The 26,819-nt window shown below is 36.1% G+C and overlaps 2 protein-coding genes across 2 annotated transcripts in view; both read left to right on the top strand.

Annotated features, from left to right (window-relative positions):
* The window catches only part of LOC115451742 (MAP kinase-interacting serine/threonine-protein kinase 1), a 100,879-nt gene extending 74,307 nt beyond the window's left edge, over positions 1 to 26,572 (top strand). The window contains exons 2-7 of the mRNA XM_030180118.2: positions 16,549 to 16,734; positions 17,260 to 17,501; positions 20,452 to 20,721; positions 23,974 to 24,195; positions 24,928 to 25,121; positions 25,265 to 26,572. Of these exons, the coding sequence (XP_030035978.1) occupies positions 16,549 to 16,734; positions 17,260 to 17,501; positions 20,452 to 20,721; positions 23,974 to 24,195; positions 24,928 to 25,121; positions 25,265 to 25,523 (1,373 nt within the window). The 3' untranslated portion in view covers positions 25,524 to 26,572. The remainder of the gene's footprint in view (positions 1 to 16,548; positions 16,735 to 17,259; positions 17,502 to 20,451; positions 20,722 to 23,973; positions 24,196 to 24,927; positions 25,122 to 25,264) is intronic.
* Positions 8,362 to 26,819, top strand: part of LOC115451744 (protein transport protein Sec24A) — a 40,333-nt gene continuing 21,875 nt past the window's right edge. Inside the window, exon 1 of the mRNA XM_037443223.1 lies at positions 8,362 to 8,794. Within this exon, the coding sequence (XP_037299120.1) occupies positions 8,758 to 8,794 (37 nt within the window). The 5' untranslated portion in view covers positions 8,362 to 8,757. The remainder of the gene's footprint in view (positions 8,795 to 26,819) is intronic.

Raw genomic sequence — 26,819 nt, 5'->3', positions numbered from 1 at the left:
ATTACCCAGTGTTGTATTCTATTTTACTAATTCTCAATACTCAACCAATTTTTATAAAGTAAAAACATTCTTCAAACAATTGAAAAGGTTTATGACTTTAATATTCTAATATTACTTATTGAGAAAAGGTTTGTTTATTTGTGTATACTCGGTTGATATTGAATATATTTAAATTCAACGTAAACATTGTAACCACAGATAAAATTGCATAGCATATATTAATACAATGCTGTGAGATACGTTGTCTTTGTTTTTATTTTTGTTTGTAGTTATAAGCTGCTATTTTTAAATGATTGTCTGCTTTTACTTAATTATATAAAGACAATCAGTCTTACTTATAAACTTGTTAAAGAGTGGTTAGGAATTGCTTAAATAGCTGTCAAAAACATTATCGGTTTCCTAGTCACCTTATTAGAAGGCAAGAGCCCGGGTTTTGACTTAACAGCTGATCAAGTAAATTTGTGTTTTAACTCAGCATAGTTTTGCCAAATTTTTATAAGTAAGACTGAATAGCTGTGGCCAGTTTTACGAGCAGCGAACATATGTACTTATGTCATAAAAATAGCCCATTTGTTCTGCCGTCAATTGTTATTATCTAGAAACTGTAAGTACTTACTTACTATAATGCCAGTCCGCGAGTAATTGACAGCGGCTATGGCGCCTCCATTCTTTTATCCTATCAAGCTTATTTTGCCTACCAGCGTCTTTGTCTTTTGCTTTTAGTTATAACTTGCTGTTTTTTTTTATATCGTGGTAGTGAGTCATCTCGACACACCACGTTTTCTTCCTATTTCTTTCCTATAAAGTTGGCAGCATATCCATAATTCTAATGTTTTGTTGGTCTTTATGCGAAAAAGTGGTGTATTATAAAAACATATCCTGGAGTTTTTAATTATCGTGAAGACCTTTAAAAGTATTGTATAGACATATAGATACTCGGTAATCGGCCGCAATGCAAAATAATGTTTTTTGATATGTATAATTTATAATATGATTAGGGCTATAGTAATTAAAAATTTCTAAAAAACTTATCATCTTATGTCTCAGGATGGCGAGCGCAGTGGAATACCAAACAATACTTTGTAATTAAAGGTATGGTGTTTCTACTGTTTATGGGCGGTTGCATCGCTTACCATCAGGCGAACAGCAAGATCGTCTCGTCATTCAAAACAATAAAAAAAAATGTTGCTCGTAATTTACATAATATAGCATAACTACACACATGTATTTCTAAATAGAAGGTGAAGGTCCAATGTACTCATTTAGCATGGAATTGCTTGCCGCGCGTGTTCAATTAGTAAGTTTATTTTTCTCTAAATTCCCCGCGTAATTGTAAGCAAATGTAAAATAGAACTACCCGTTGGTCTGACGTTTTTTGTAGATCTTATGCCGTATATCACAATACGAACGAGATATATGAATTATAGAATGCCCTCAGATACAGTAAAATGTAGTTTAATGTTACTTTGTTGAGACGTAGGTACTTTAACATTACTTGCAGTTCTTCAAGATATTATAATGTAAAATGAAAATGCAGTGTTGCAGAATAATTCAAAAGTAGGTGATGAAATCAAGTTCGTCTTTTTATTGAGCGTAGTAATAAATAACTATATACTTTGAATCAAAAAAATAAAATTGTGTTAATAAGTTCAAATATGATTATTAACATAAATTTTACTTTCTGTGATGTACAATTCATCATAATAACACGTTAAGGTTATAGCTTAAGGTCCATTTTTCATACATTTTGTTTCACCTTTAATCTGGGTAAATTTCGTCGTATTAAATTTTAAAGGCCGAAATATCCATGCATATTAATTATTTTTACGTTTTTCTTTCAACTGCGAGAACTAATCACTAACTAGACGTGAATTTAAATTCTTTACTTGTCAATACTTGTTTAGTTACCCAGATTAAAGGTGAAACAAAATGTATGAAAAATGGACCTTAAGCTATAACCTTAAATAACTTCATTTCTTGGACGCCTATACAATCGTCAATGTACAAGATAATATAAATGAATGTCATTATGTAGAAGTCATGTCTGAAACCAATAATATACTCTCAGTAATAATATACCAACTACAAAGCACATAACAATTTTCTATAGGTGTTTCCCGCACTCATACAAAATGATATACAATAAGTAAATATATAAGTCTATGTTTACTGTCTCATAAAACAGTTTACATCGCACTTATTCTCAAACCGGAATCAAGTTGGAGACTTAAAGAATATCAAATTCCAAATTGAATATTAAACTTGCTACTAACTAAATTTTCAATTTTACTATGTGTAAATTTTTTATCTCTGTCTCTCAATGTAATCAACCCTATTGTAATGTCTAATAATCTTATAAGTTTCTTATAAATCTGATACTATTCAATCCATGTACTATAATTTCTCATTCAATAAATGAGAATGCAGTTGTAAGAAAAATTAAGCATATTCTTTTGATCTTTCTCTGGGCCCCAATTAAGTACCGTTTTAATATTTAATTCCCCCAAACGAACTTCCAGATACGTCCCCGGTCATTCCATTGACATGCAATTGTATTCAAACCCGTACAGCCATTGATTATGCATTCTACATTTCTAAACCTATCTTGTGTATCTCAAACACGATGTTTTATTCTACGAAGTGAACTAACTGCTAATATTTTAGAGCCCTCTTTCGCATAAATATTTTAGTGTTCATTTGCAATATAGTAAATATATTCATTTGCATCTTGTGGATCACGTAACGACGGCGTATGCTTTCCTTACCACAAGACTGATGCTCAAAGCAAGTTCGATTTACGCTGCAAGAGTCAGCTTCAGGAATCATGTGACAAAAACAAATATACGAGAATATGTTATGTAAAATTGTACATTTGTAGTACTAACACTTGCAGCACAAAGCATATTAAAGCTTGGAGCGTCAGTTTCATGGCTCTCGGGTAAGTGGCCTATGTTTGTTTTTTTTTGTGATTTCCAACACGATTTGGACTCCGACCAGGCATCAAGTCAAGAGTGGTTTTGTTAGTGTTGGTATTGTCCTGATTATTACCTCATTGCTGTTTCCTGGTGACAGCGATCAGAATCAGCCTCAGAATTTACAGCGTACTGAAGCTGTGCATTCCGAAGTGCCTTGGATTGAATCTAAGTCAGACTAGCATTATTTACTTACCCCTATCAGTATCGGTCCACATGAGGAAAAGACTCTAACAGGCAAAATCAAACAGAAAACGTCTCCAAACTTATTTCATTTCCCGTAACGTGAATTTATACTACAAATTCTTAAGTAGTACTCTATTTACTACTAGATAGATTTCTATTTTTTATTACTTTGATGTCTTAATATACTTACTTAATTGGTTATTAAAGCAATACATTAATTCATACATATTTTAACATTTATACTGTTCGATGTTTTTAATTTAGATGTGATATAACGAGTTTTTTGATTATACAGATAAGTTTAACGTTACGCTGAATTAAATAATTTTAAAATATCTACCAACGTATTTATTGCCTTGTATTCTCTGGTCACAAAGTATATTATGCTAACGCATACAAAACCGCCACAGTAATTTTATTACAACCGCATTCCATAAAAAAATCTTAATCTCTCACAGATGCGGCTTATAAAAAACGTCGACCTACCGAAAATTGGGTTGTTACGATAAAACGAATATGCGTAGCGTCGTACAATTTAACACGTAAACACAATATTCAAAAACTCAAACAATAGGAAGGAAAAATTTTTACTGGGAATACCCCAGTGCACTCTTCTCTGTAAGTATAATGGACACCTTAACATAAAAAGTAGCCAAAGTAAACGAAACTCAACTCTACATGCTAGAGTCAAAGATTATTTTCTACTATACGTGTGAGGTAAGGGTACATCTAATAAATTTTTAGTAAATAAATTTACAACCCGCTTTAAATGTTCCCCAAGGATGAGTGGTCTCTACTTAGTTGTATAATTGTATTGTAAACATGTTTTTCAATTTTATATATTATTATTTTAAGTTGAAACACTTGCATTGCATCGGAAACGTTTTTACGTTGAATTATCGTACACAGATATTTGAAAAGCGCTTGAATATTTTTATGATTGTCCGAACTTACAATACATCAAATTAAAATCAGGTTTCAATCCCGACAGATTTGACATACAAAGACATAAAAATAACCTCTAGCATTAATTTAGCTTTACGAGAATGAAATTGTAGAGTCACAAATGAGAAGAAATATGAAAGAAATGTAACTTTGGTTGATAGTCGCATATTGTGCGTTTTATTTGACAGTCCAATACGAACATTTGCATAACAACGAATAATCCAAATGCCAACAATAGCCTTTATCGCGGCGTGTTCACGGCCCTGGCTTTACACAAAGGAAGGGTCCCGGCTCCCGACTCGACATACGCGAATGCGCAGTGCCTACGGCCATTACGAGACGCACGTAATTTCGCCGAATACTCAAACAATGAAACGGGGGTATTATGTTTTAATAAATTTGACTAACGACTTCAACAATTGCGTAGATTTAGGTTTGTCGAAAAAGTAGTTTGATATAGCAGTTTTTTTTTATTCAGGAATGAGTTTGGGGTTTACTTACCAACTGCATTCGTAATAGGTAAGTACTTACAGATATTTAACAATAATATGAAATCAATTTTAAATGATGTCGTCTTTATAAAAAAAATATATGATACTGTTACATACGATTTAGTTAAGAGTCATATATTAAAAGTGAAAACTATCAATAAAGGTGTAAGTCACGATTTATTAAGTAAAGATAAAAATATTAATTTTAATATATTGAGTTACTTAAGGGAAAAATTATATTTTTTATTCGGGCTCGATAAGTCAAAGACAACCATCAACAGATTCTGTGTCTGAAGACGGTGGTCATAATTACATTAACCTCCCAAACATACAAACATATTAATCGCAATTTATCTATACATATTATTACAAAAAATATTATACATATAGGTATGAAATGCTAACTGAACCTTACTTTTGGTTAATTGTGATTTCGACCAAAAATATTAGGAAACGTTTAAGTTAACGAAATATTTACACGCAAATATACATTACTAGTACCAAAATGTTGCGCAATTTCGCTTACCCTCTTGTGGAAGCTTTCAAAGTTACACGTAGATTCATTTCAAAGTCTACGCAGAAAGCTTCTTTTGCGTTATCATTGGGGTAACTACAAGAAGATTTTGTATTTGTTAAACTGACTTGCGGCATTCATAAAAATTAAAGAATAAATAATATGTACCAACCAACCGACACATATTTCCATTTAAGTGTCTTATTCATAATTAATAATACACATATCCTCCATAACATTTACCTATAATTATGAATTATGCTTCAATTACTTAGTTATGTATATAAACATCTCGTTCCAATTAAACTATTTTACGAATTTTATCGCGGTTTTAATATTTTATTTTTCTCCCAAAGTAAAATATTAAAACCGCGATAAAATTCGTAAAATACTTTAATTTAAATGTCTAACATTCGCGTAAACTTAAGAAATCTCGTTCCAAGTTATGAAGGAATAAACAAAAGGATAGATAGTGTGGCCGCAGTTTATAAATAGAAGGGCTACGTGCGTTGAAAAATGTAATGGTAAAGGGTGCGTAATATTTCGCAGAAATAACAGTTCCCCTCATTTGTGCACTTCGACGAAAATAAAATTGTAGACATGGAAACCTTAGTGGGCTTTCAAATTATCTAAATAGGGAGTTTATAAAATGTCGCTTTTCGAGTATATTTAGTGTTTAGTGTTTACACAATTGTTACTAGGAACTCAATTTAAAATATTAGGTATAAGTAATTACTTAGATTCCGTCTGGCACAAATCCTGATACAAACAACAGTACAAATAAATTGTTCTGCGTGATATAATATGTAGTGTGTTGTGATATATTCTCTTGGAGGATACCGTAAGTACGATGGTCATTGGACACAACCCCTCTGATTAATGTAAAAAAAACGGTAGCACGCAGCGTGTCCGCCGCACCGCACTGGCCCCCTTACGGTTGGCAAAAAAAAAACAAATGTATGAAACCTAATGAACGAATGAGGCCGTAAATGGAATAAATTTGTTTTTGCGACAAAAACAACCTGAAAAAAGTGAGTTTCTATAGTAATTATTTTAAAATATAAAGTTAAAATACAATGGTTGAATAACCCAACAGCTTAACAAATAAAGTACCTAGTACCTACAGCTGATGAGGAAATTATCCAGTATTTCAACATATTCAATTATTCGATCGATATTCTATATTTTTTTAGTCCAAACATATTTTCCAACTGTAAAAAACGTTGGTACCAGGTAGCGTCTCCACCTCTGCAGTGCTATTTATTATTTATTTATGTCTAATTTTTCCAACCTTGAATAAAGAGTACTTAAGTGGTAGTAGTCTCTTGTACACGACACTTTAAGGTAGTCAGCACCTCTCGTGTCAATTTCTATTGTCAGGTAGCAGCATACTTCGTCGTCTCTCAACATAAAGCATGTCTTATTGGCATCTATAAACCTTGGTGAGATATTTATTATGTCAGTCTTTAGAGTGACAGACGTAGTAAACTACTATATAAGAATTTATAATTCGAAGTTTTCTGAGCTGTTGCTATTGTTTATGGGTGGCGTTTGGTATCAGACGTGCATTGGTTAATAAAAAATTGGACTTACTAAACATTTTTTATCAGAGACATAGCGTGAGTCATGTCAGAGTTGGAATCCTTGCCCATTCAAACTGGAATGCAATGACATAGTTTATAAACAGCCACACCTCCCTGAATAATAAAAACATGTACCTAGGTAGTTAATACCTACATAACGTAATTATGAACTGTCATTTCAATTGGTTATTTAAATGCATTAAAAACATGACTGGATCACTCATAGCATAGTTCGTTGCGCTACTGGGGTAGGTATTACGTAAGCATAATATATAAATATATTTTTATAAAGATGTCTTAAAGGTTTTCCAGTGATATATAATTAGGAATAATATTATAATACACCTCACTGACGAGATGCCAACCCACCGCCTTGTAACTTCTCTTGATTCTAATCTAAGGTCTCACGAAATACACCGAATACTCATATACATTTAAACGCAACTAAGTGTGCTAATTGATAGAATTAGAATGCACCAATGTTGTAAAGTTTGATTGTAATGACGCCAAGTTAAAATGATGTTCTGTGTTTATGTAATGCTTAGTTATCGACTCGCGATGACTATTTGTTTGGGTTATGTTATTGTTATTGTCGGTCACGTAGGCCAGCGAGTGAGATAGCTGGTGCGAGTGTGACGCGGCGGCACGGAGCAGGCGCGCTTGTTGTTAGAAAGAGATGTAAGAATGGCGTGACAACAAACATGGCGGAGCCGGTTGCCGGTTGGACCGGTCGGCCCATACCACGTGCGTTTTGCGTCGTACAGCCGTTCCCGTGCCTTGTTTGTCAACAAATGCCCTATGAAGGTCATTCATGGGGAGAGAGAAGACAAAGGAGTCCCCATTGCATAATTTGATAAAAAAGGGATATTACATCATTAATGGCCCTGTTTGAACGTATGTACCTATGTAGTTTTAGATTTAGATTTGGATGATGATGCAATAAACTGTGCGCGGCTGTTTTCATTCAATGTTTTCTTTGTTTCATTTTTAAGCGTAGCTTATAGTTAGAGAGAATTGGGCTTCTAATATGTAGATACAAGTTTTTGCTTAATTTGAAATAGATTTTATTGGATTTTACTATGCTTAAACTAGGTAAGTATAGGGCCTCGGTCACTGAATATACTACCTACGTAACTCTTTAATCTGTTTTCTCTGTCTGTACTTACCCAATACCTTAATAATTATTAACGTAAATATTTTATATTTAAACAGATAAGTCCAGCGACTACAAAAAATAATAAGTAGTTCTTTCACACGTCAATGAGAAAACGATACTTAGACAGGTATAAGTATACATATTTTTTTATTCATAACAAATCAAAATATCCTTTAGGTTCTATTGCCTATTTATATATACCTACGTACGTATATTTCTCCTAACAAGTGAGACAATAGGTTAATTGAGTTAATATTAATAAGTACGTACTTATATGATGTGTGCGTTATATTTTATCCTATAACCTCATGCCTATACATCGTTTAAAGGATATTAATAATAATATACCGGTGTGCCTATGAAGTAAGAAAAAATAAACGACAAAAAATATAAACACGTCAGCAGTGGTGCGAGTGAATACGCATGCGCGGGCGATAGAGGCCACAACAACGACGCACAGCTTTGTAGACCGGCGCGGCGCGGCGCGGCGGTGTGAGGTGCGGCGTGGTGCGGAGCGGGGTAGAACCGTTCTACGTATGTGCGCACCGAGCCGAACCGGCATCGCGGCCGAATCCTCACTCCTCAGACCTCAGTTGGATTTCAGAACATCGGACGGGCGGGCGTGTGTAGGATGGATCGCTAGCGACAACAGCAATTTTTTCAATTCCGCCTTCTAGCAGTGTTTGTTTATTACCTTCCGGCACACTTTCCGCAAATCCTTCTCGACAGTGGTGCTTTTATATATTTACATATAGTTTATTTTGGTGTCGTATTTTTATCTTAACTTTACGTCGTACCGATTTCACGTCGAGAAGGCGGCCGCCACAAGTTTGAAAGCGGCTTTTCAAGAGTAGTACACCTACTCGTCGTAAATCTAAATATCGCTGTAACAACGCATCAAGTTATCAGGATGGTGAAGAAGGTATCAGAAGAGAGTGTAGATAGCGGTGAGTAATAATTTCATTCAATTTGAACGGCTGCTCATTCATTTTATATTGCCTGTGTACATCATACGATTATGCGTCGGTACCTATTCGACTTCTGTGCCGGCTTTGTGTGTAGAATATAGATCTATATTCAGTATTCTGTATGTACTTCTACATTTACATAACTGCTGGCGTTTTTATTGTATTGAGTAGCTTTATTGATCTTCTTTACTGGGTTTTGTAAATCAGTTCTTCATATCAAGCTGGAACTACGATCTATTATTTTTATTTTTCGTTTAAAGATTATCTAGATATCTATAGTAGCTTATCAAGGTTTATTAATACATTATGAATTGATTTAGCCGTCTTTTGTGTTGATTTAGATTAGATATAATTTTATAATATAAGCATCGTGTTGTGCGGGTAGTGTAAAATGAGTAAGTACTTAACATAGGAGCTGTTTCAATCTTGGACCTTTTTTAAAAAAATAGTGATGTGTCTTACATAAGATTCTACATGTTCCCAAACGTACTTCCGCTGGAATATATTTCCAACAAAGTTAAATTTGTTTCCCCAAAACAATCCAATAATAATATACGTAACTGACCAGGCTCAATACAATTTCAAACTAGGTACTTACCTATAAGTTTACGATGGTATGATGCGATATTATTTCTGAGTTCAGTGCCTAGGGCTTGGCTATTTCTATCGCTCTTTGTGTTATGCGTTTCAAGTTTACATTTATAACTCATCTGTTATACCTGGGTATATTGTAGAACCATAATCATGTTAGCAACTTTTATACATGTACTTATGATTTTGAAATAAGTATTTAGTAATTCATCAATATTACATAAATGTTTAAAAATTTCCCAGAAGGGAATAAATATTCTCATTCGGTCATTCGTTCAATCGTAATTTTTATGCTAACCCTCCAGTAAATAGTAATACTTATATAGATAGTGTTTCGCGGGATTCTGTTACAAAAAAACTAATAAGTTTAACCTGGATAAGTATTATTTTCAATGAGAAATAAAATACCTTAGGTATTTACTATGGCAAACCATCCTGAGAGTATCCATGAATGAAGAATAACCGTTTTATACTTACATAAAACATTACACGCGAATGCGACATCCTAGGTACCCAACTAGCGATTGGACATTGTCTTAAATGTCAAAGTTCACGTAACATCGACGGAGTGCCGACCGTTGACCGGTCGTCGGTCACCCACCTAATTGCACCGGCGTTTTGCTAAATCAGTTTTCTGGAACCTTACATGCATATTATGCATCGTAAGACAATATTTACTATCATTTTGACTCCACATGTAGATTTATCAAACCATACTACAAAATATATAGGTATGTCCCAAGCTAAATAGATTGTAGTACTTTAGGACTGTAAGTTTGTAGACTATATTATACAAACAAATTAGCTATATTAAAAGAATCCTAATAGACTCGCGTTGTAATCGTTGACGCATTTCGTCAAAGCCCACCTAACTCTGTCCTTGCTATGTGAGATCTTTGACAATTAAGTACACCAGGCCTTATGTAATTGATTTTTACATCTCTGAGACTCTTCGTCACGTTTCTTATTGCGTTTGAAATAGGTTATGTTCTGGAATTTGCATCATTCGTCATGAAGAGATCTCTAAACTCATCGCGTGTTGTGTTGTTATTTGTTTTCTATATAACTACCTATCTATTTATAAATGACAGTTTTATGTATAAAATTGACAGTTTGTCTCACCTTTTAATTCCGTGGTCATAATTTATTAGATGAATAAATATTATTTGACGATCGAAAAATTGCTCTTAAAAGTAAAAAAAACTATAGACAATTTTGTATGGTCCTTGAGATACTAGTAGAGTTTACGTGATCGCTTGTGAAATTTTTGTTTATTAGCAAATTTCCTGCCTTCTGTACGATCTGTTAGCTTTAAAATTTCACGACATCCTCCTTTGAAGTAGTAGTTGCTTTATGTTCTTGCTTTTTGCCAATATCGATGTAAAGTCTATTGGCAGCATGTTTGATAGAACGTGGTATTTCGTTATCTGATGAAATAAGCAGTTTCGACGGCTGTACATCTGCTTCCTCGCTGGGAAATGAAGGCAGAATCTTCAGATCAAGGTTATAAGTATTATTAAGAAATTTATATTACAAGTAATTGGTCGTACTAATTATTCCGTGTCATCCTTATAGGTGAACCTATATTCAGGAAGAGAACATGAAATGTAAACAATCTGTATTTTATTTAGATACAGTGACATTATTAGTTACTGTTATTTGCACACAAATTGTCCTACTAAGGTAAATCAATGGAAAATGGTTAGATATTTGTTTACTTGTTTTTCCACTGTTTTTCTACCCGAAATATGCTTATCATGACTGGCTTTTTTATGCCCACGATAAAACTAGCATTGTGTATACTTATAAGATAAGATATGGTTCTTGAAACTTTGTAAATGTTACCTAAATTACAGGAAATTGACCCGAATAAAACCTAGTTTAAGTCACGTGGAGCCTATCTAGTTTGTCATCATGACTAAAATAGCATAACATAGAATGTACTGGCTTATAAGAGTGAATATTAAATTGGCAAGGAATGCGTGCATAATTGAATGCAATTCGATTACTCTCCACGGTTTTCAACATGGTCGGTGACGCGAGTCGCCCCACACCGTTCACGGCCAAGGTCGTCAACTAAAACAAAACTGCGCATTCGTTTCGTGTTACCGCATTATTATATACCTACCTTACTCCGTTTGTTATTCTTATTCTTATCGTACGATGGAACTGTGTAAGTGTTTACATGAATAATAATACTTTCCCCCTTTTTTAAAATTTGCCGTGCCGTTGGGTAACGGCGTCCACTAATGAACAGAAGGGTTAAACCTTTTGTCCACCAACCATTAGGCTAACTGCGTAGGTACTTTCAAAATTTAATTAAAGTTTTTCTCCATAGGGGTTTTTTCTCTATTAACAAAATCTTTTTGGATTAAACATCTTTTGATGTAAAAATTTATTTGTTAGCTGTTTTAATAAGTGACTTTATCAGAACATCATAATTACATTAGGAACTAAGTGTAAGAGATGGACTTCTTTAAAGCGATGCCCTTCACCCATCACGTCCGTCCGTTGTAATCGGATCATGCTCTAGTATTTAAAAAAAACAATTCCTGGTCATTCAGAGAAGTATTAAAAAAAGATAACAGCTGATAATTGATAAATTATAAAGGTTTGTTGACAGCTTCATTATTCGTATATTGTATTTTATCTATGAAATGCCAACAGATTTCATAAAAAAATTATCAACGTCCTCTACTTACATGATTAAAAACCAGGATAATAGTGACAGCATTGTCTGTGTACGTGAAGCGATTGTTATAATTTATTTTCTGCCATTCTTTCCATTTTCCACTCGCGATGTTTAATTCTCGAAACTTATATAATGCTTACAAATTTGATTCGCCGACAATTAAATGCAGTCATCCGTGTCTATCGCGTAAAGCCGAGTAACCTTGGCCGTGAGTGGTGAGAGCGTAGGTATATTGTGTCGGCGTTATATCGCCCTCAACCCCCGAGTACCCCATTGCGCCTTATTTTCCGAATCGATTTCTGGCGCAGTTGCACCGGCTCCCGGGGTGTACGCAACCGGCAACGCTTGTATGTGTGCTATCGATTTGCGTGTTCATTGAGCGAGAGCGCTGATACGTGTGTACGGTGCAGAGATAGACTCATATTTATTTTTTTCATGAGCCTGTGGTGGACATGAAGCGCAGGCCTGTCTTCGTATTTGTATGTGTACTTGTTGAATATTTATCTGCTTGCATTGTATATGGTACTTACTACTTACAGTTACGGAGCAAGACTTAAGTGATGCCTTTAAATAATTTGTAGGTAATTATTGGCCGCGTAATAAAATATTTTTGTAGACGAATTGAATAAGGCATTCTTACTCAATTTAAAGTAATTGTATCTCTTTCAAGTGCTATGTTTGCTAATTAAGCGAGATGTTAATAGTCACTATTGTAATTTTGCTGAATTACGATTGCGCGTCTGAGTAAAAAAAAATATTAACCACCCGAAAAAATATTGTAGGTACTTACTACTTTGATTGTTCGTTAAAAAAATATTTGTAATTTCTCCTCTCATTTGAATTTTAATGAATTACGTGAAGTTAGTTACTAAAGAAATAAAATAAAGCAAGACCTTAATTGACTTTTATAAATAAAAGGAGTGCTTTCAGCTTGTTGTCTGGTAAATTCAAAATACACCAAATGAATACTCACGTTATTTTATTCATAATCTTTATTTAAAAGCAAGCGTTATCTCTATTAAGTGTGTAATTGATAATTAATAATATGTATTCCACTTATTGCAGACCATTTGCGTCACGCAAGTCTCAAAGCATTTGTAATGATTCATTTAGCTTAAAAATTTTATCAAACATGGTGGTCACCATCTGGTCTCGTTTCGTGTTTCTTATTCAGTCCACGCAACCGACTTTATAATTCCTACTCATCCGCTTAATGCTCGCTATGAACTCGTGGAAATTGAAATAAAAGGAATCCTTGTGTTTAGATATTACCAAATTGGAAATCCATTAATGCTCACACGTCTCTGGAGTTAACAAAAAGTATACGTTCTGATTATGCCATGTTCATTAGGAAAGGAGTTGAGCCAGTAAACAGTGAAAGTAGTACGACATGTAATGTAGTTGGAACGCCCTACTTGAAAGTTTCATTAGATGTTATCCGTTAAGTTCGGTGGTGTCAGAGAATGGCAATTTATATCATGCCAGAATGCCGCCTCAGTCGACCTGGCGTAGTGATAGTGATTATGATTGATCGCGACGCTGATTTAGAAACGACAGTAAGAACGTGCCACGTATGTTTACCGGTTTAACAGCACTGTTAATATGTGCATTCGTTCAACTTGAACTCAATGACTGGCATGTACCGTCTAAGGAATTAACATGCGTTTTTTGGAAATTCGTTATCTGCAAAGTAAAGTTTGTTGGCTTTCTTAGGTGGCATGAGGAATTCAGGTTAGCAAGTTCGACAAACAATTCAAGTTTGCTCAAACTTAGAAGCACTCAATGATTGATCATGTAGTTAGTAGCTAGTACAAGTTACTCCAGCAGTATTTTCTCAGAAAGCGTCACTTCTCTTGCCAGCCTTAAGGAATATGAAACAAAAATATAATGGCCAAAGAAACAGAAAATAGAGAGCGCTAACGCTCGCGGCCGAACGTTTATGCCGATCGTCGACCGACCAGATTAGAAAGTAGAAACCTCCAGTCTGAGGGCGCAAATGTCGCGGTGACAATTTGAGCATTAAACAAAGCTTTTTGGCGCCACACTCGATGTAGAGTCATTATGATTCGGCATAACTCGAATGAAGTATAAAGCATGGCCAATACATAAATATACATTGGATTGCGTGAGCGTCTGATCAATTTGCCAAACCATGCCGGTAACTACTTATTGTTCAATATTGTATTTGCTGAACCAGTTAATAGGATTGTTAAAATGTTAATGTAATCGCTCTTTATTTAATCAATTGTAATCAAGGCTGAATTATTATAGAAAATAAATGGTATCTTTTCAGTGTTGAATATGTTTCTGTTGAGATAAGTGTCTGTTTGTTGCTTTTATCGTCTCCTAAGAACCTTGGGAGATATTTGTTATTAAATCAGTTATTAATTCTGTATCTGAAAATAGACTAGTATGATTTCGTAAGAGTTGAGGATATTTATTGCGAATGCCCGTGTTTGTAGGGCTACCTCGTCTGCACTCCGCGCCCGTTGAGACGTTTACGTAACCGGCCACGTTGCGGGCCGAGTGCCGTGTGCCGCGCCACGTGGTGCCTCACACGATACTGTCTGCTAGTGTACAATTACTCTGATGTTAACGTTTACTACACCCCCCCAGTGTTGAATCACCGTCATCAAGACCTATTCTTACTTACACGTTAGGGATTGTTTTATTGGTGCCTATTTCATTTCCTTGATACTCATGCTATAAAAGCAATTCCACAAAAATATAAAACCTTCATTTTAAGTCGTCAAGGCGAAATGTGGGCAGTGACAAGTGTTCAATATGAATGAGTCACTTCAAATCGCCTTTTCTTCCCGCACATGGTTCTTTGTTTCCATGCAAAACTAATCGTGTTTACAAACATGGCGCCAATGCCAATAATGTTTCGAAACATTAAATTATAAGTACTTTAATCTAGAATTAACAATTTCTGTGTATAAACAGGAAGTGTGTCGAAACGGGTGACTGTGTGGGCGACGGGCGTGCCTCCAGCGCGATTGTTACACTCGTGTGGTTATTGCGCATTTTACCGGCGTTTTGTCTATTGCTGCGCCTCTTTGCTTAGGTCATCGCGTGTGATAATTCGCTTTGACCATCAAGTATAACGGATCGTACGCAAACACGATTACGAGCGTAAACATTGTCGTCCACTGAACGTGTTGAAACGAAAATACGCATTATATTAACAAGGAAGACTATTTCGCCTTAACTGGTCACGTACGAATCTAAAATACAAAGTTAAACTTTTCCGCAACGCTATGGTTTTATCTTAATCTTTATGTAGCTACCGGCAGATAATACTCGTTCCAATTACGGTAAGTACACTAAGCCTGTACTGATGTCTAATGGATTATCTCGGATGTCTACTATGCAGAATACGCCTTAATCCCTCTCATAATGGTGTGTCAACCAAATTTGGTATAAGAATGCGGGACCATTAAAGCCCACATCGATGATACGATATTTTTGATTGATGTAATATAGAAATCGATCGATTAAATAATTCATCAAATTAGTTTTTATGTCAAAAGTCGAGACGCATAATAATTAGCTTAGACTAGGAGGAAATCCAGCGCATGCCTACATACAAGTTGATGCATACAATTTCAACTCTTTTAATTAGATAAGATATACATTTTATTTTCAATATAAAATAATAATTGAATTTTTTTACTATTTATCTTCTATCCATCGGTATTGAAATCGCGTAAGGTCGATATATATTTTAACATCATCAGTAGAAATATGGTGGCATACATGTGCAGTTTCCGTCTGGTGTGCACTCTACGCTGGCTCTAACGCGGTGGGCGTGCGTGCGTGCTGGGTGCGCCCGTGTGGGTCGTTGAACCGGCTTTGTTTGCCAACTCAGCGTGCTGCGTGCATACTCGCGACTCGCGTCACAAGTATATTATCGACGTCTGTCGTCATTTTTTTTAGTCCGATGAAACTTCTGTGTTTATTTTATTCCGGATTTGCGGTAAATTACCTCCGAATTTAGTTAGTTACCTTTTTTGTAGTGTTGTCATACAGTGTTTCATATTTATAATCCTTGTCGCCTTGGAATAAGATGTTCGAAGCTTTGGTCCTATCCCTTTGCTTTTAGACCACGGTGTGCATGTCGATATTACGTAACTAATTGAAATTTGAAAGAAACAATAGGCTTGTTGTTGGCACAGATGCTAAGTGAGAGTTGTCCGTCATGAGTAGCCTGACCCATTGTACTGGTGCGGTGTACCAGTATTACGCTCTATTCTATACACACGCACGGGGCATTCACCTAGAAGTAATAGGCCGATTTGCATTCATATACAAAACAGCCATAGCAAGGCTTGGTAAATATCAATTCTACAATGATAGGAAACAAAATTTATCAGTTCATAAAATATCACTTCCCTAAAATTATTTTATTATAAATATTATAAAGTATGCTATATTTGTTTGTCCGCAGGCGTGGGCCGCTGCAGCAGCCAGTCGGGCAGCGAGCGCGAGCAGGACGAAACGCCGCGCAACGAGGCGTCCGCGCCGGTGCCCATCCCCGACAGTGAGGACCTGCAGCGGCGCAAGGAGGAGGCGCGCAGGAAGCGCCGCAGGAAGAAGCGCTCTGGGAGCTCCGTGGTTACATCATGTTTCCAAGGTACCGATCCTTGACAATTCAATTAATTTTTATATATTTCTCGCGGATTTTCTTGTAAGGTTTAAGGACGAATTGAATGGTGATGATGGCATAGTTTAATTCCTCTAAAATTAGCAGTTGTATGTTAAGAGTTATCAAGGATCTAGCTACACGCTACGATGACATATCTCGAAGCTTCAGTTTTATCATTTAATTAATAGTTTTGGTTTGCATAATACGTTCTGAGTCATAACAATGTTATGTTTACCGAGTCTTATATATTCATTGCAAGTATGGAGTAAAATTTTTCAACTAATACTGTTGTTGTCAACATTACCATTCAACAAGGACAAACAATCGGAAGCGACATTCAAGAACTACTTTCCTGTGCATACAAGGTTAAAGTTACAATAGATCCAATTATATTGCCGATATTAAAGCACAGTTATAAACTAAAAAAACAACATATTGTATCCAATAAATCTACCAAAAGACAAATATGAATTTTGAATGAGTGTAATAATGATCATTTTCCGTTGCCCACAGACCTGTACAAGCTTACGGGCGAAGTGTTGGGCGAGGGCGCCTATGCCTCGGTTCAGACATGCGTAAACATATACACGGGCCACGAGTTCGCTGTGAAGATCATTGATAAAGTGCCGGGGCACGCCCGCGCCAGGGTGTTCCGCGAGGTGGAGACCTTCCACTACTGCCAGGGACACCCGAACATAATCCAGCTCATTGAGTTCTTTGAGGACACGGACAAGTTCTATCTTGTCTTCGAGAAGGTGAGTTTAATGATTAACCCGTTAGTACTGCACCCTAGAAATCATAAAGGAAGTAACATTTCAAATAAATTACTTGAATTTATTTTTGTCTTCTTTCGGTGTTTAGTATTTTGCACAGGCAACTTTCTTTTGTTTTAATTGAAAACAATAATATGTAGAAATAAAGAGATTTAGATAAAGTCTTCACGTCAACGGTGACGATAGAGATAGTATATATGTTAAGTATAATTTATTCACGAATGTTTAAAGAGCATTCTAGAATGGTTTTGGTATTGAGTATATTTTATTTGCAAGTCATAATTTCGATTGAATGACGAAAATGTTCAACTATACTATATGTGAAATAATTTGCATGTCTACAACATTCAAGACAGACACGGGTACAGATAATTGGTGAACATACCACCGATGTCGGTGAACTAATAAATTATGACGCACGCCTGAAGAATTTCCATTTTTCGCACACATTACTCACACTTTCCATGCAATGTATATTCACGTATGTTAATGGTTTTAATCGGCTGATGAAACGGTGGTACGATTTTTCATAAAGTATTGCAAAGTGTGTGAGCTCATGCCGTGATCCATTCAATCTCGCGGTACAATACGTGACTCATAATTCGTTAGAAGCAAATATCTATCACTATACCTATAAAACACATACTGTACTCATTGAAAATATGTGTTAGTAAGAAATATAACTTGTAACCATATAGAAACTGGCAACTCGGAAATTTCCTTTTAATTTTTTTTTTAACTTTGGGAAGGTTGTCGTGTAACTCAGGGAATTAATCCATGAAGATCGCCATGTCAGTCCAGACGTTAATAGGCATTTCAATGCCAATAGTCTAATAATGCAATTTTAACACGCCATCTCTTGATGAGTTGTGTCACGTGATAATGACGAGGATGTTATTAAGTTGATTGCCCATGTACCCTCTGCTCAATGAGAGTAACACGATCATAGTTTATCTTCCCTTATCTATATAATAATTTCGTGTAAATGCAATTTGATGCATTAACAGCAGTTTTCAATAGACGATCCCAATCAAAACCTTCAATCTGATTTATATAATGAATCAATCAAAGAATTCATTTGTAAGCATGTCAATAAGGCTTTGTTCTGATTGGTCCATTTTTGAGATAGATCGAGAAAAGTGATCGGGATCGTTTATTCAAAATGGCGGTAAAACAACAGCTGTACGAAAGGATAGGGTGACAATCATCAGTTCTATCTTTATGTCACAATAATGCTTGACTTTCACCCCGATGCGCGATGTACTTAACGCATTTAAAAGGGCGACATGTCACAACTCGCAAGTGAGTTTTATTTATGACATGGGCCTGAGTAAATACTGCGCAGATATAATAAGGAAACAGGTCGCGAACATTTATTATGAATAAGTGGGACAACTTAATGTTTATAATCTACAGACGACAGTCCGACTGGTTTATTTTCTTGTCAATTGTTTTGTTATACATAATTAACGTTATATAAGAACCACGTTTAGCCCTGACCTTATAAAACAAGTCACGTGCCAAAATCAAACCGGCTTTATTCTTTTTATATATGCAAAAGGGGCGCTTATTTAAGAACTTGGTTGTATGGTGTCATTTTAATATTATTAGAACTCAATTAGTTAGCAGTTATAAACGTTGATTTCCAAACACTACTAAAACGCAAATTTAATCACACATTTATTTTTACATTCATATTTAAGTATCTAGAATTCATTTCATTAAAAAAGTAAATCAATCGTATAATTTATCACGTATAAATAATGACCCCTTATTCACGATGTGAAATTGTTAGCAACGTATGAAGGAAACAAATTATGAACCGCACTGCTGCTGATCATCCATCAAAGAGCTAACATTGTTTTCAGCTGATGAGACAATATTAAGGAAACAATACTAATCTAAACAACTATTTATCAATAACGCCTAGATACGGATGTTCTTGATTCTATTATTGTACAGGAAATTAGCAATGTGTTTCTATTGATATCAATCAAACAACTTCACATGTTATAAATGACTTAACTGCTATAATATATATGATTTCATTGCAACGCGGCTGAATTTCGATTTTATTAACGTGTCTACGTCAATCCTAGTTTCCAAGTAACGTGACTTTTTTCAAAAAGAAAATATTCTGATAAAGTCACGCATATCTTATATGTATTTCCAAGTACTATATTATAGAGTAAGTCGATCTATTAAAGTTATCGCGTGTGTAGACACGTCGTAATCTCGGCTTGTACATAAACTCCAGGTTAGTGGTCTGATATTACATAGTTTATTATAGCTGTGATAGGTGACACATACAAATGTGGCGTGATAAACTCGTGAACTCAATTTATTTCGGGCTTTCGATGTAATAAGATCTAATTTAATTTTGATATTAGCAATTTGCTGTTATGTACTAATGTAGAGGTATAAGTAAATAATGCTACGCTTGCCAGATGTTAAGAAAAAAAGGTATAAAAAAGTTATTGTACTAATTAAATCAACGCTTGCAAGCATAGTAATAAGCTAATAAAGGGAAGATAAACTGAGCAGTCACCTTGGAGTAACCTAGGCCCTAACGCAGTCATCTCTAAATGTATTTCAGTCAGCCCGTTTGATTCCCGAACTGTCGGTAGATAAACAAAGCCACGTGCGAACATGAGTTAGCAATATAACAGCTTTTACGACGAACTGTTTGGAAACGAATGCGTACATCTGCGCACGAGTGATTTTAGGGACGTCCATGTTGCCTTACGTCCACTTTTAGGCGTATATTTTTGTTCAGAACAACTCCGACGACCGCCAAAAGTCTCAGTTGACTTTGGAAGCCGCCAGTCGTTGGTAATTGCTGAATAAAGTTTATTTTGTGCTAATTTTCACACAACATAATTATGTGTTTATTTATATGTTATGTGTTTGAATATTATGTGTTTGTCGACAGATCAACGGCGGCCAGCTCCTGTCGCGCATACAGGAGCACCATTACTTCTCAGAGCCGCAAGCGGCTGAGATCGTGCGCGAGATCGCCAACGCCCTGCACTTCCTGCACGGCAAGGGCGTGGCGCACCGCGATCTCAAGCCGGAGAACATCCTGTGCGTCCACCGCGACAGGCTCTGCCCGGTCAAGATATGCGACTTCGACCTGGGCAGCGGGATCAGTTTCACCTCCAGTCTCGCCAGTCCGCTCGCCACACCGCAGCTTATGACACCGGTGAGTCATTGACTGATTACATTTATAACTAAATTTAATCTAATAGACACTTATATTTAATGCCAAGTCTGTCGGACGAAGATGCACGGGTGGTAAATAGAAATATATCGGATAGGAAAATGATTTCAATATAATACTCAATTTCAAATACTTATTTGGCTAATAACAAACAAAGGACCCTGACACAATGTCAGATGATGAAATTAACAACTTTATTGACAATGAACTGAAGTGTTATATAAAATGGACGCGTGTGCCGCCATTTTGTAAATAAGATGTCTGACGAATGTCGGTACGTGTTAATTATAATGGTGTAACAACGCGTATTCTCATACGCGGATTGTTTTGACACCTCGATCTCTGTTCCGATGTTCTGCATCATTGTTTTCGTATATGTGCTTATAAAACCGTGCCGTAGGACTTCCTTATAAAATATGGTACGTTTCTATTTTATATTGGGTGAAGAGCTCAATTTGTAAAAGTGTCCTTTCAAGCGATGTAGATAGATCTTTTTAAGTATTATGTTATAATAATATACGCTTCTGAAATCCCAAAAAAAAATATTAAAATTATATATATGATTGAGAATTGCAGAAAAATATATCTAACGGTATGTGGCGACTTCACCTTCGCCTAGAACTCTCACTAGGCCAACGTGGTGGACTAATTAACTAAGGCGTAAAACCTTTCAGTAGTAAAGGAGGGGCCATAGGGGCCCTATGGCCGTGACTAATACATAATATAGAGCTGGTATAATAAATTATTGCGAATCCAGCCTTACGATTTTTATTTTCGTTTTAAAGTGTTATTTCGATGTGATATTACTTTAGCAACATGATGTTTTCCATTACACTCTATGCAATGCATAATAATATGCACTGTGTATGAAAGTCTCACAAGACCTTGAGAAATAAAGAAATATATGTATAGAAAAAATGTATTACAGTTGGTGCCATTGTGAAAAACACAATTTTACCGATAACAATAGGTCTGGTGATGTGTGTCGAATTACCACATCTGCCGTCACCTTACAGTATCAAACAATGCGTTTCAAATTACTATCAATATTATAATTACTGTATGACTAATGATCTTTATAAACCGATATGGGTGTTCAGACGATTAGAAGCATTATTTCAAAATCGATCCTCAACCGTGAATACATATTTCTATAATGTTAGACATTATGTATTCACAGTGTAGTCTTCGAAATATCGGGAGAAAACAAAAATATTAAAACCGTGATAAAATCCGAAAAATAGTTTAATTTTTATATGTATTTCTAGATCTTAGTTCATTGTTATTTAATTTTATTTGATATATTGTTGCATGTATATTCACATGATTTTAAATGTGAGTATACTATACTAATCAGAGGTAATAACGACGTGGCTGTGAGACTGGGCAAAAATAAATCCATTACGCCGCCAGTCTACCTCGCAATTATATTATTGGCCGCCTTATTCCCAACTAGTTACATGGTGCATTTATCTCATTAATAAACTAATTCAATCTTATGAAATTCTGATGTTTATTTATTTATTTGTAATAAGGTACATCAATAGCACTACATATTACATCAATAAATATAAAAAAAAACAATAATAATGTAAATCGTTTGCAATGTTTTATGTTTAAGGTATCTAATATTATATATTATAAATCAATTGTCATACATGTCCCCGAAACAACACGAGGAAGCCTCATGCCGATAAGATACGTGTGCTGGTTATTAAATGATTATTGCTTGGATAGGACGTTATATAGGTGGCTGTGGCCGATGCCGAATGTGATAATATGGTAGTCGGGTTGTTTTTTATCATATTGTTTACTAGATTTTTCCCGCCCGTATTAAGTCCGTTCACTCGAAAAAAGGCAAGAAAGTATATTCAAAATAGAATAAGTAATTTCAAATATCTCCGTAGTACTGACTAAAACTTAGAAATATACTGTATATTATTAACATAATATAACAACATGACTCCTTGAGTTATTTGTCTTTAAATTTTAGCTAGTAACTGGTGTCAGCGTTATTAGAGATGCTCGCTATGTTTTTGCTTTTATTGATAAGTGTCGAGGCTTCGTGCAGTTTGTCTAAATAAAAGAATCACTAGATTGCAATAAATACATCACACATTGTACTGATTTCGAATAATATCCGTATGAAAACCATGAATACGCTGGCTATAAATTGATAAACATTACAATTTTTTATTACATTATGCTTTTAGCCGTGACACGTTTTACTTAGGGACCGTGGTCGATAAACGTTGTCATATTCAAACGTGATGTGAATGTCTATTTTGGGTTAAAATTGTGGCTCGAAATAGGCCAGGCAGACGGGCTGCGATCGAAGCTAGTAGCTACCCCCGGCACTAGACGCGGTGCCATGTGCTATCGTATGTTCATATTAACCTATATAATATATAGCTTATTTATTTATTACAGTATAAATTCGGTACCGGTTAAAATTGAATTTACTAGATTTTGCGTCTTAGAATTTATAAGTAGTTTTAAAAGTACTTTTAATGGAACTTGTGATATCTTTTATTACTACTTGATATTAATGATTTCCATTGACTAAGATATGGTTATATAAGTTTGTATACCACTTGTAGTAGGTAGTTGGTACTTAAGCTATTATAAGTGTGACGCCATTATTATTTTAATTGTTGGCGCAGCAAAATACTCCTGAAGGAATTGTTATCTATCTTTTTTGGTCTATTATCCCAGTTTTATGTTTCACAATCTGCTGTTTTAACTAAAGAGACTATGACGGATCCTGGAATGATGCATTTTTCGTTGTTGCTTATCGTGTCGTGTCGTGGTCACTTTTACCGACCGCGTTTTACTAACAGCAGTAATTTTATACGTATGCAACTGGGGACACGTGGTCGATGACATAGGAAAATAGCCGATTTTGGCATTTTTCTATGATATTATTCATTACCATGGACGGGTTTTTCTCCTGATCAAAATTGTCAAATTATTGTGGTGGTTGGGACTATAATATTAAAGTAATAAGCTTGTACACAGCGCAAGAATAAACTTATTATATTTAAAAGAGTTTCGTCTAGTGACAATTTTATATCCATTGTCAGTCTACGGAGTATTAGCTTGTTCCTATAATCGCGACCTCAGCCGTAAAACAGAAGTTGAATCTGCGGCTTCTGACCGCAGTGGTCAGTGTTAAACTGTGTGATTTGTTGTTTTGAGTAAAATTATTAATTGTTCCTTTTGTTTTGTCGCTAGGTGGGCAGCGCGGAGTTCATGGCACCCGAGGTGGTGTCCCTGTTTGCGGGCTCGGCGGCGGCGCACTACGACAAGCGCTGCGACCTGTGGTCGCTCGGGGTGATCGCGTACATTCTTCTGTGCGGATATCCGCCGTTCCGCGCGGATTGCGGAGCGGACTGCGGATGGGAGCGCGGAGAGAACTGTCGCGCTTGTCAGGAGCTCCTCTTCAATTCCATACAGGTGAGTTTTGATTTAAGAATACATTTGTTGTTAAATAATATGCCTGCATCATATCTAATGTGAGGCATATTCTTGTAGTTGTTTTGCAAACACTAACGTCATGTTTGTTGAGACAATGTGTGTTCATATTTATCACTCGTAAGGGAAACCAAAACTTGTGTTTCCTTTAATTGTAGCGTCTGTATTTAACAAAAATTATGTGAATAATATAATTGATAAGTGAAGTTGAGCCACGTGTATATCTTTATGATCTATTATCTAGATAACAACTCTTATTTATCTGAAGTGGCAGATAAGAAACTGATTACAGTCCGAACTAAATTTTTCCTGATGTTTTTGAGAGTGCTATATTTAAATTACCATAATATACTACTACATAAACATAAGTAGTCATTCTATTACAAAACAATACATTTATCCGGACTAACCGTAGAACTATGATAGAAGGAGTGCACACATTTTAGCTTCACTTTTACTATCCTTCGTGTTTGAATACATAAATAGTAATTATTTTACTCTGATCACGTTTTCACCTGCCGTAATTGCAATTTTTATCGTTACACTTAATACATTTAGACTTATTATAGTCAAAGCAACGAGTTTCGATTTAAATAAATAATTGAGAATAAACGAAAATTTAATTATTTGTGATTGAAATTAAGAATTTTATTAGCCATGACTTAATAGCAACTGAGCAATTTGTTGAACATTGGCTTTCGTTTTTGTCGTCAGGAGGGGCGGTACACGTTCCCTGAAGAGGAGTGGTCGCACATCTCGGTGGAGGCGAAGGATCTGATCCGTCAGCTGCTGGTGCGCGAGGCGTCGCACCGCCTCAGCGCCGAGCGCGTGCTGCAGCACCCCTGGCTGCGCCGCGCCGACTCGCGCGCCATACACCCCAACCTGCACACGCCTCTTAATATTAAACGGTACGATATTACAATATAGTTCCACACCATGATTCAAGATACAAGATACGTTACACTTCTCCAAACCTGCTATGTTTCTTGTTTTAAGAAATATATTGTATTGGCAATAGATTTTCTTACAGTCGTGTCTGCTTGTTCCACAGCAACATGTCCGCGCGCAATCTGTCCAACTTTGCGGAGTCGGCGATGGCGGTGAACCGCGTGATCCAGCAGCACTTCTCTATGAACTACTCGTACATGGAGCGCCCGGCGGCGGTGCGCTGCAGCAAGTCGTGCTACCCGAGCCCGGGCGCGGCGGAGCTGCTGGAGGCGGAGGAGTTCGCGCCGCTGGGCCTGTCGCCGCCGGCGGAGTCGCAGCTGCTGCGCCGGCGCCTGCAGGACAAGCCGCTGCCGGTGCACTAGCCGCGCCGCGCCGGCCCGCCCGCACCCGCCCCACCACGCCGGCCGCCGCACACATTCCACCGAGCGACGCGTTCCCAGTGAGAGCCGCGCCACGGCGGCGGCTCCAGATCGAGCCTTTAAAGATATATTGTTATTATAAATAAAAACGACTGAGTAGTTTTTATCGATATGCAGCGGCGCGGCGGAGGCGAGGCGCCGACACTCGCGCCCCGCGCCTGCGCGCGCGACTCTCGTCTTGCGTCCGACGCTCCGCTCGATTATTTTTGGATTTATGAAATCCGCGATTTGAAGTTGAGCTTGTGTACTCGTGTAGTCGCCTTTCGTTCGTGGCCTATCCCTTGCAATAAATAAAAATTGTGTAATTTTCGATGGCGTTTTCGGATACTAGTCTGTTTATGTGATTGTTTTTGCATTTTTACCGACAATGGAAAAACCGCATCTCACTAATTAAGAATGAGTGAATTAAATGTTTTATATGAAATGATAATGAGGGCGATATGTGACATTTTATCTGAGGGTGCAAGTGTAGTGTAGTGAATGTATTTCGATCATTACGATTACGATGTAATTATATATTATTAAATAATTAAGAGTATAAATTCGCTTCGTAAAGTTAGACAGGGAAGGACACGGGACACTTGTGAGCTGATTGTAGAAATGTCATGTATGAGCTGAGTCGGTACATACGATATGTTAAGTGTTGCATGGGGTTCCATGGAGCTGCCATACCATTGTGATCAGTTTGAATACTTTTATAATGCTGGAAGAATGAAGTGTTGAGATAATGTTAAGTGTAGACCTGCTAGACTGTAATCTGCGTAGATCGTTGATTGGAGAAAGAATCGCGTAGTACATCCAGTTTGGCCGTTATTGTTTACATTTACATAAATTTTATATTTTTCAGATTATATTATTATGTTTTGTAATTATATCCGGGTGGCTTTATCCAATCAAATCTAAACATTACTTACGCAGTACTTTGTTAAAATTGTTTTCGACTAAATCTTTGATTTGAAATGTCATTTGAAATACAGATGTTTGAATTTTTATGTCGCATTTTATTTCCAATTAAAACCCGATGTTTATTATATACATTCGTTTGTAATTTGGTATGTGTGTTAAATTAAAAAATATATCTGAATTGATTTTTGTTTCGTATCTCGCAAGTCGATGCGTATTTGTATAAGGAAATCTAAACGCATCCATCCATTTTCACTATATACATTCCTGTTTTACCCGATCTAATGTCGGATCGGTTGAACATTGAAGATTTTTGACATCCACCCCATTCTTAAA

Source organism: Manduca sexta, chromosome 26 (genome assembly GCF_014839805.1).
Source record: "Manduca sexta isolate Smith_Timp_Sample1 chromosome 26, JHU_Msex_v1.0, whole genome shotgun sequence".
Lineage (NCBI taxonomy): Eukaryota > Metazoa > Arthropoda > Insecta > Lepidoptera > Sphingidae > Manduca > Manduca sexta.
Note: the sequence above shows the minus strand (reverse complement) of the source record. Positions and strands in the feature narration are given on the sequence as shown.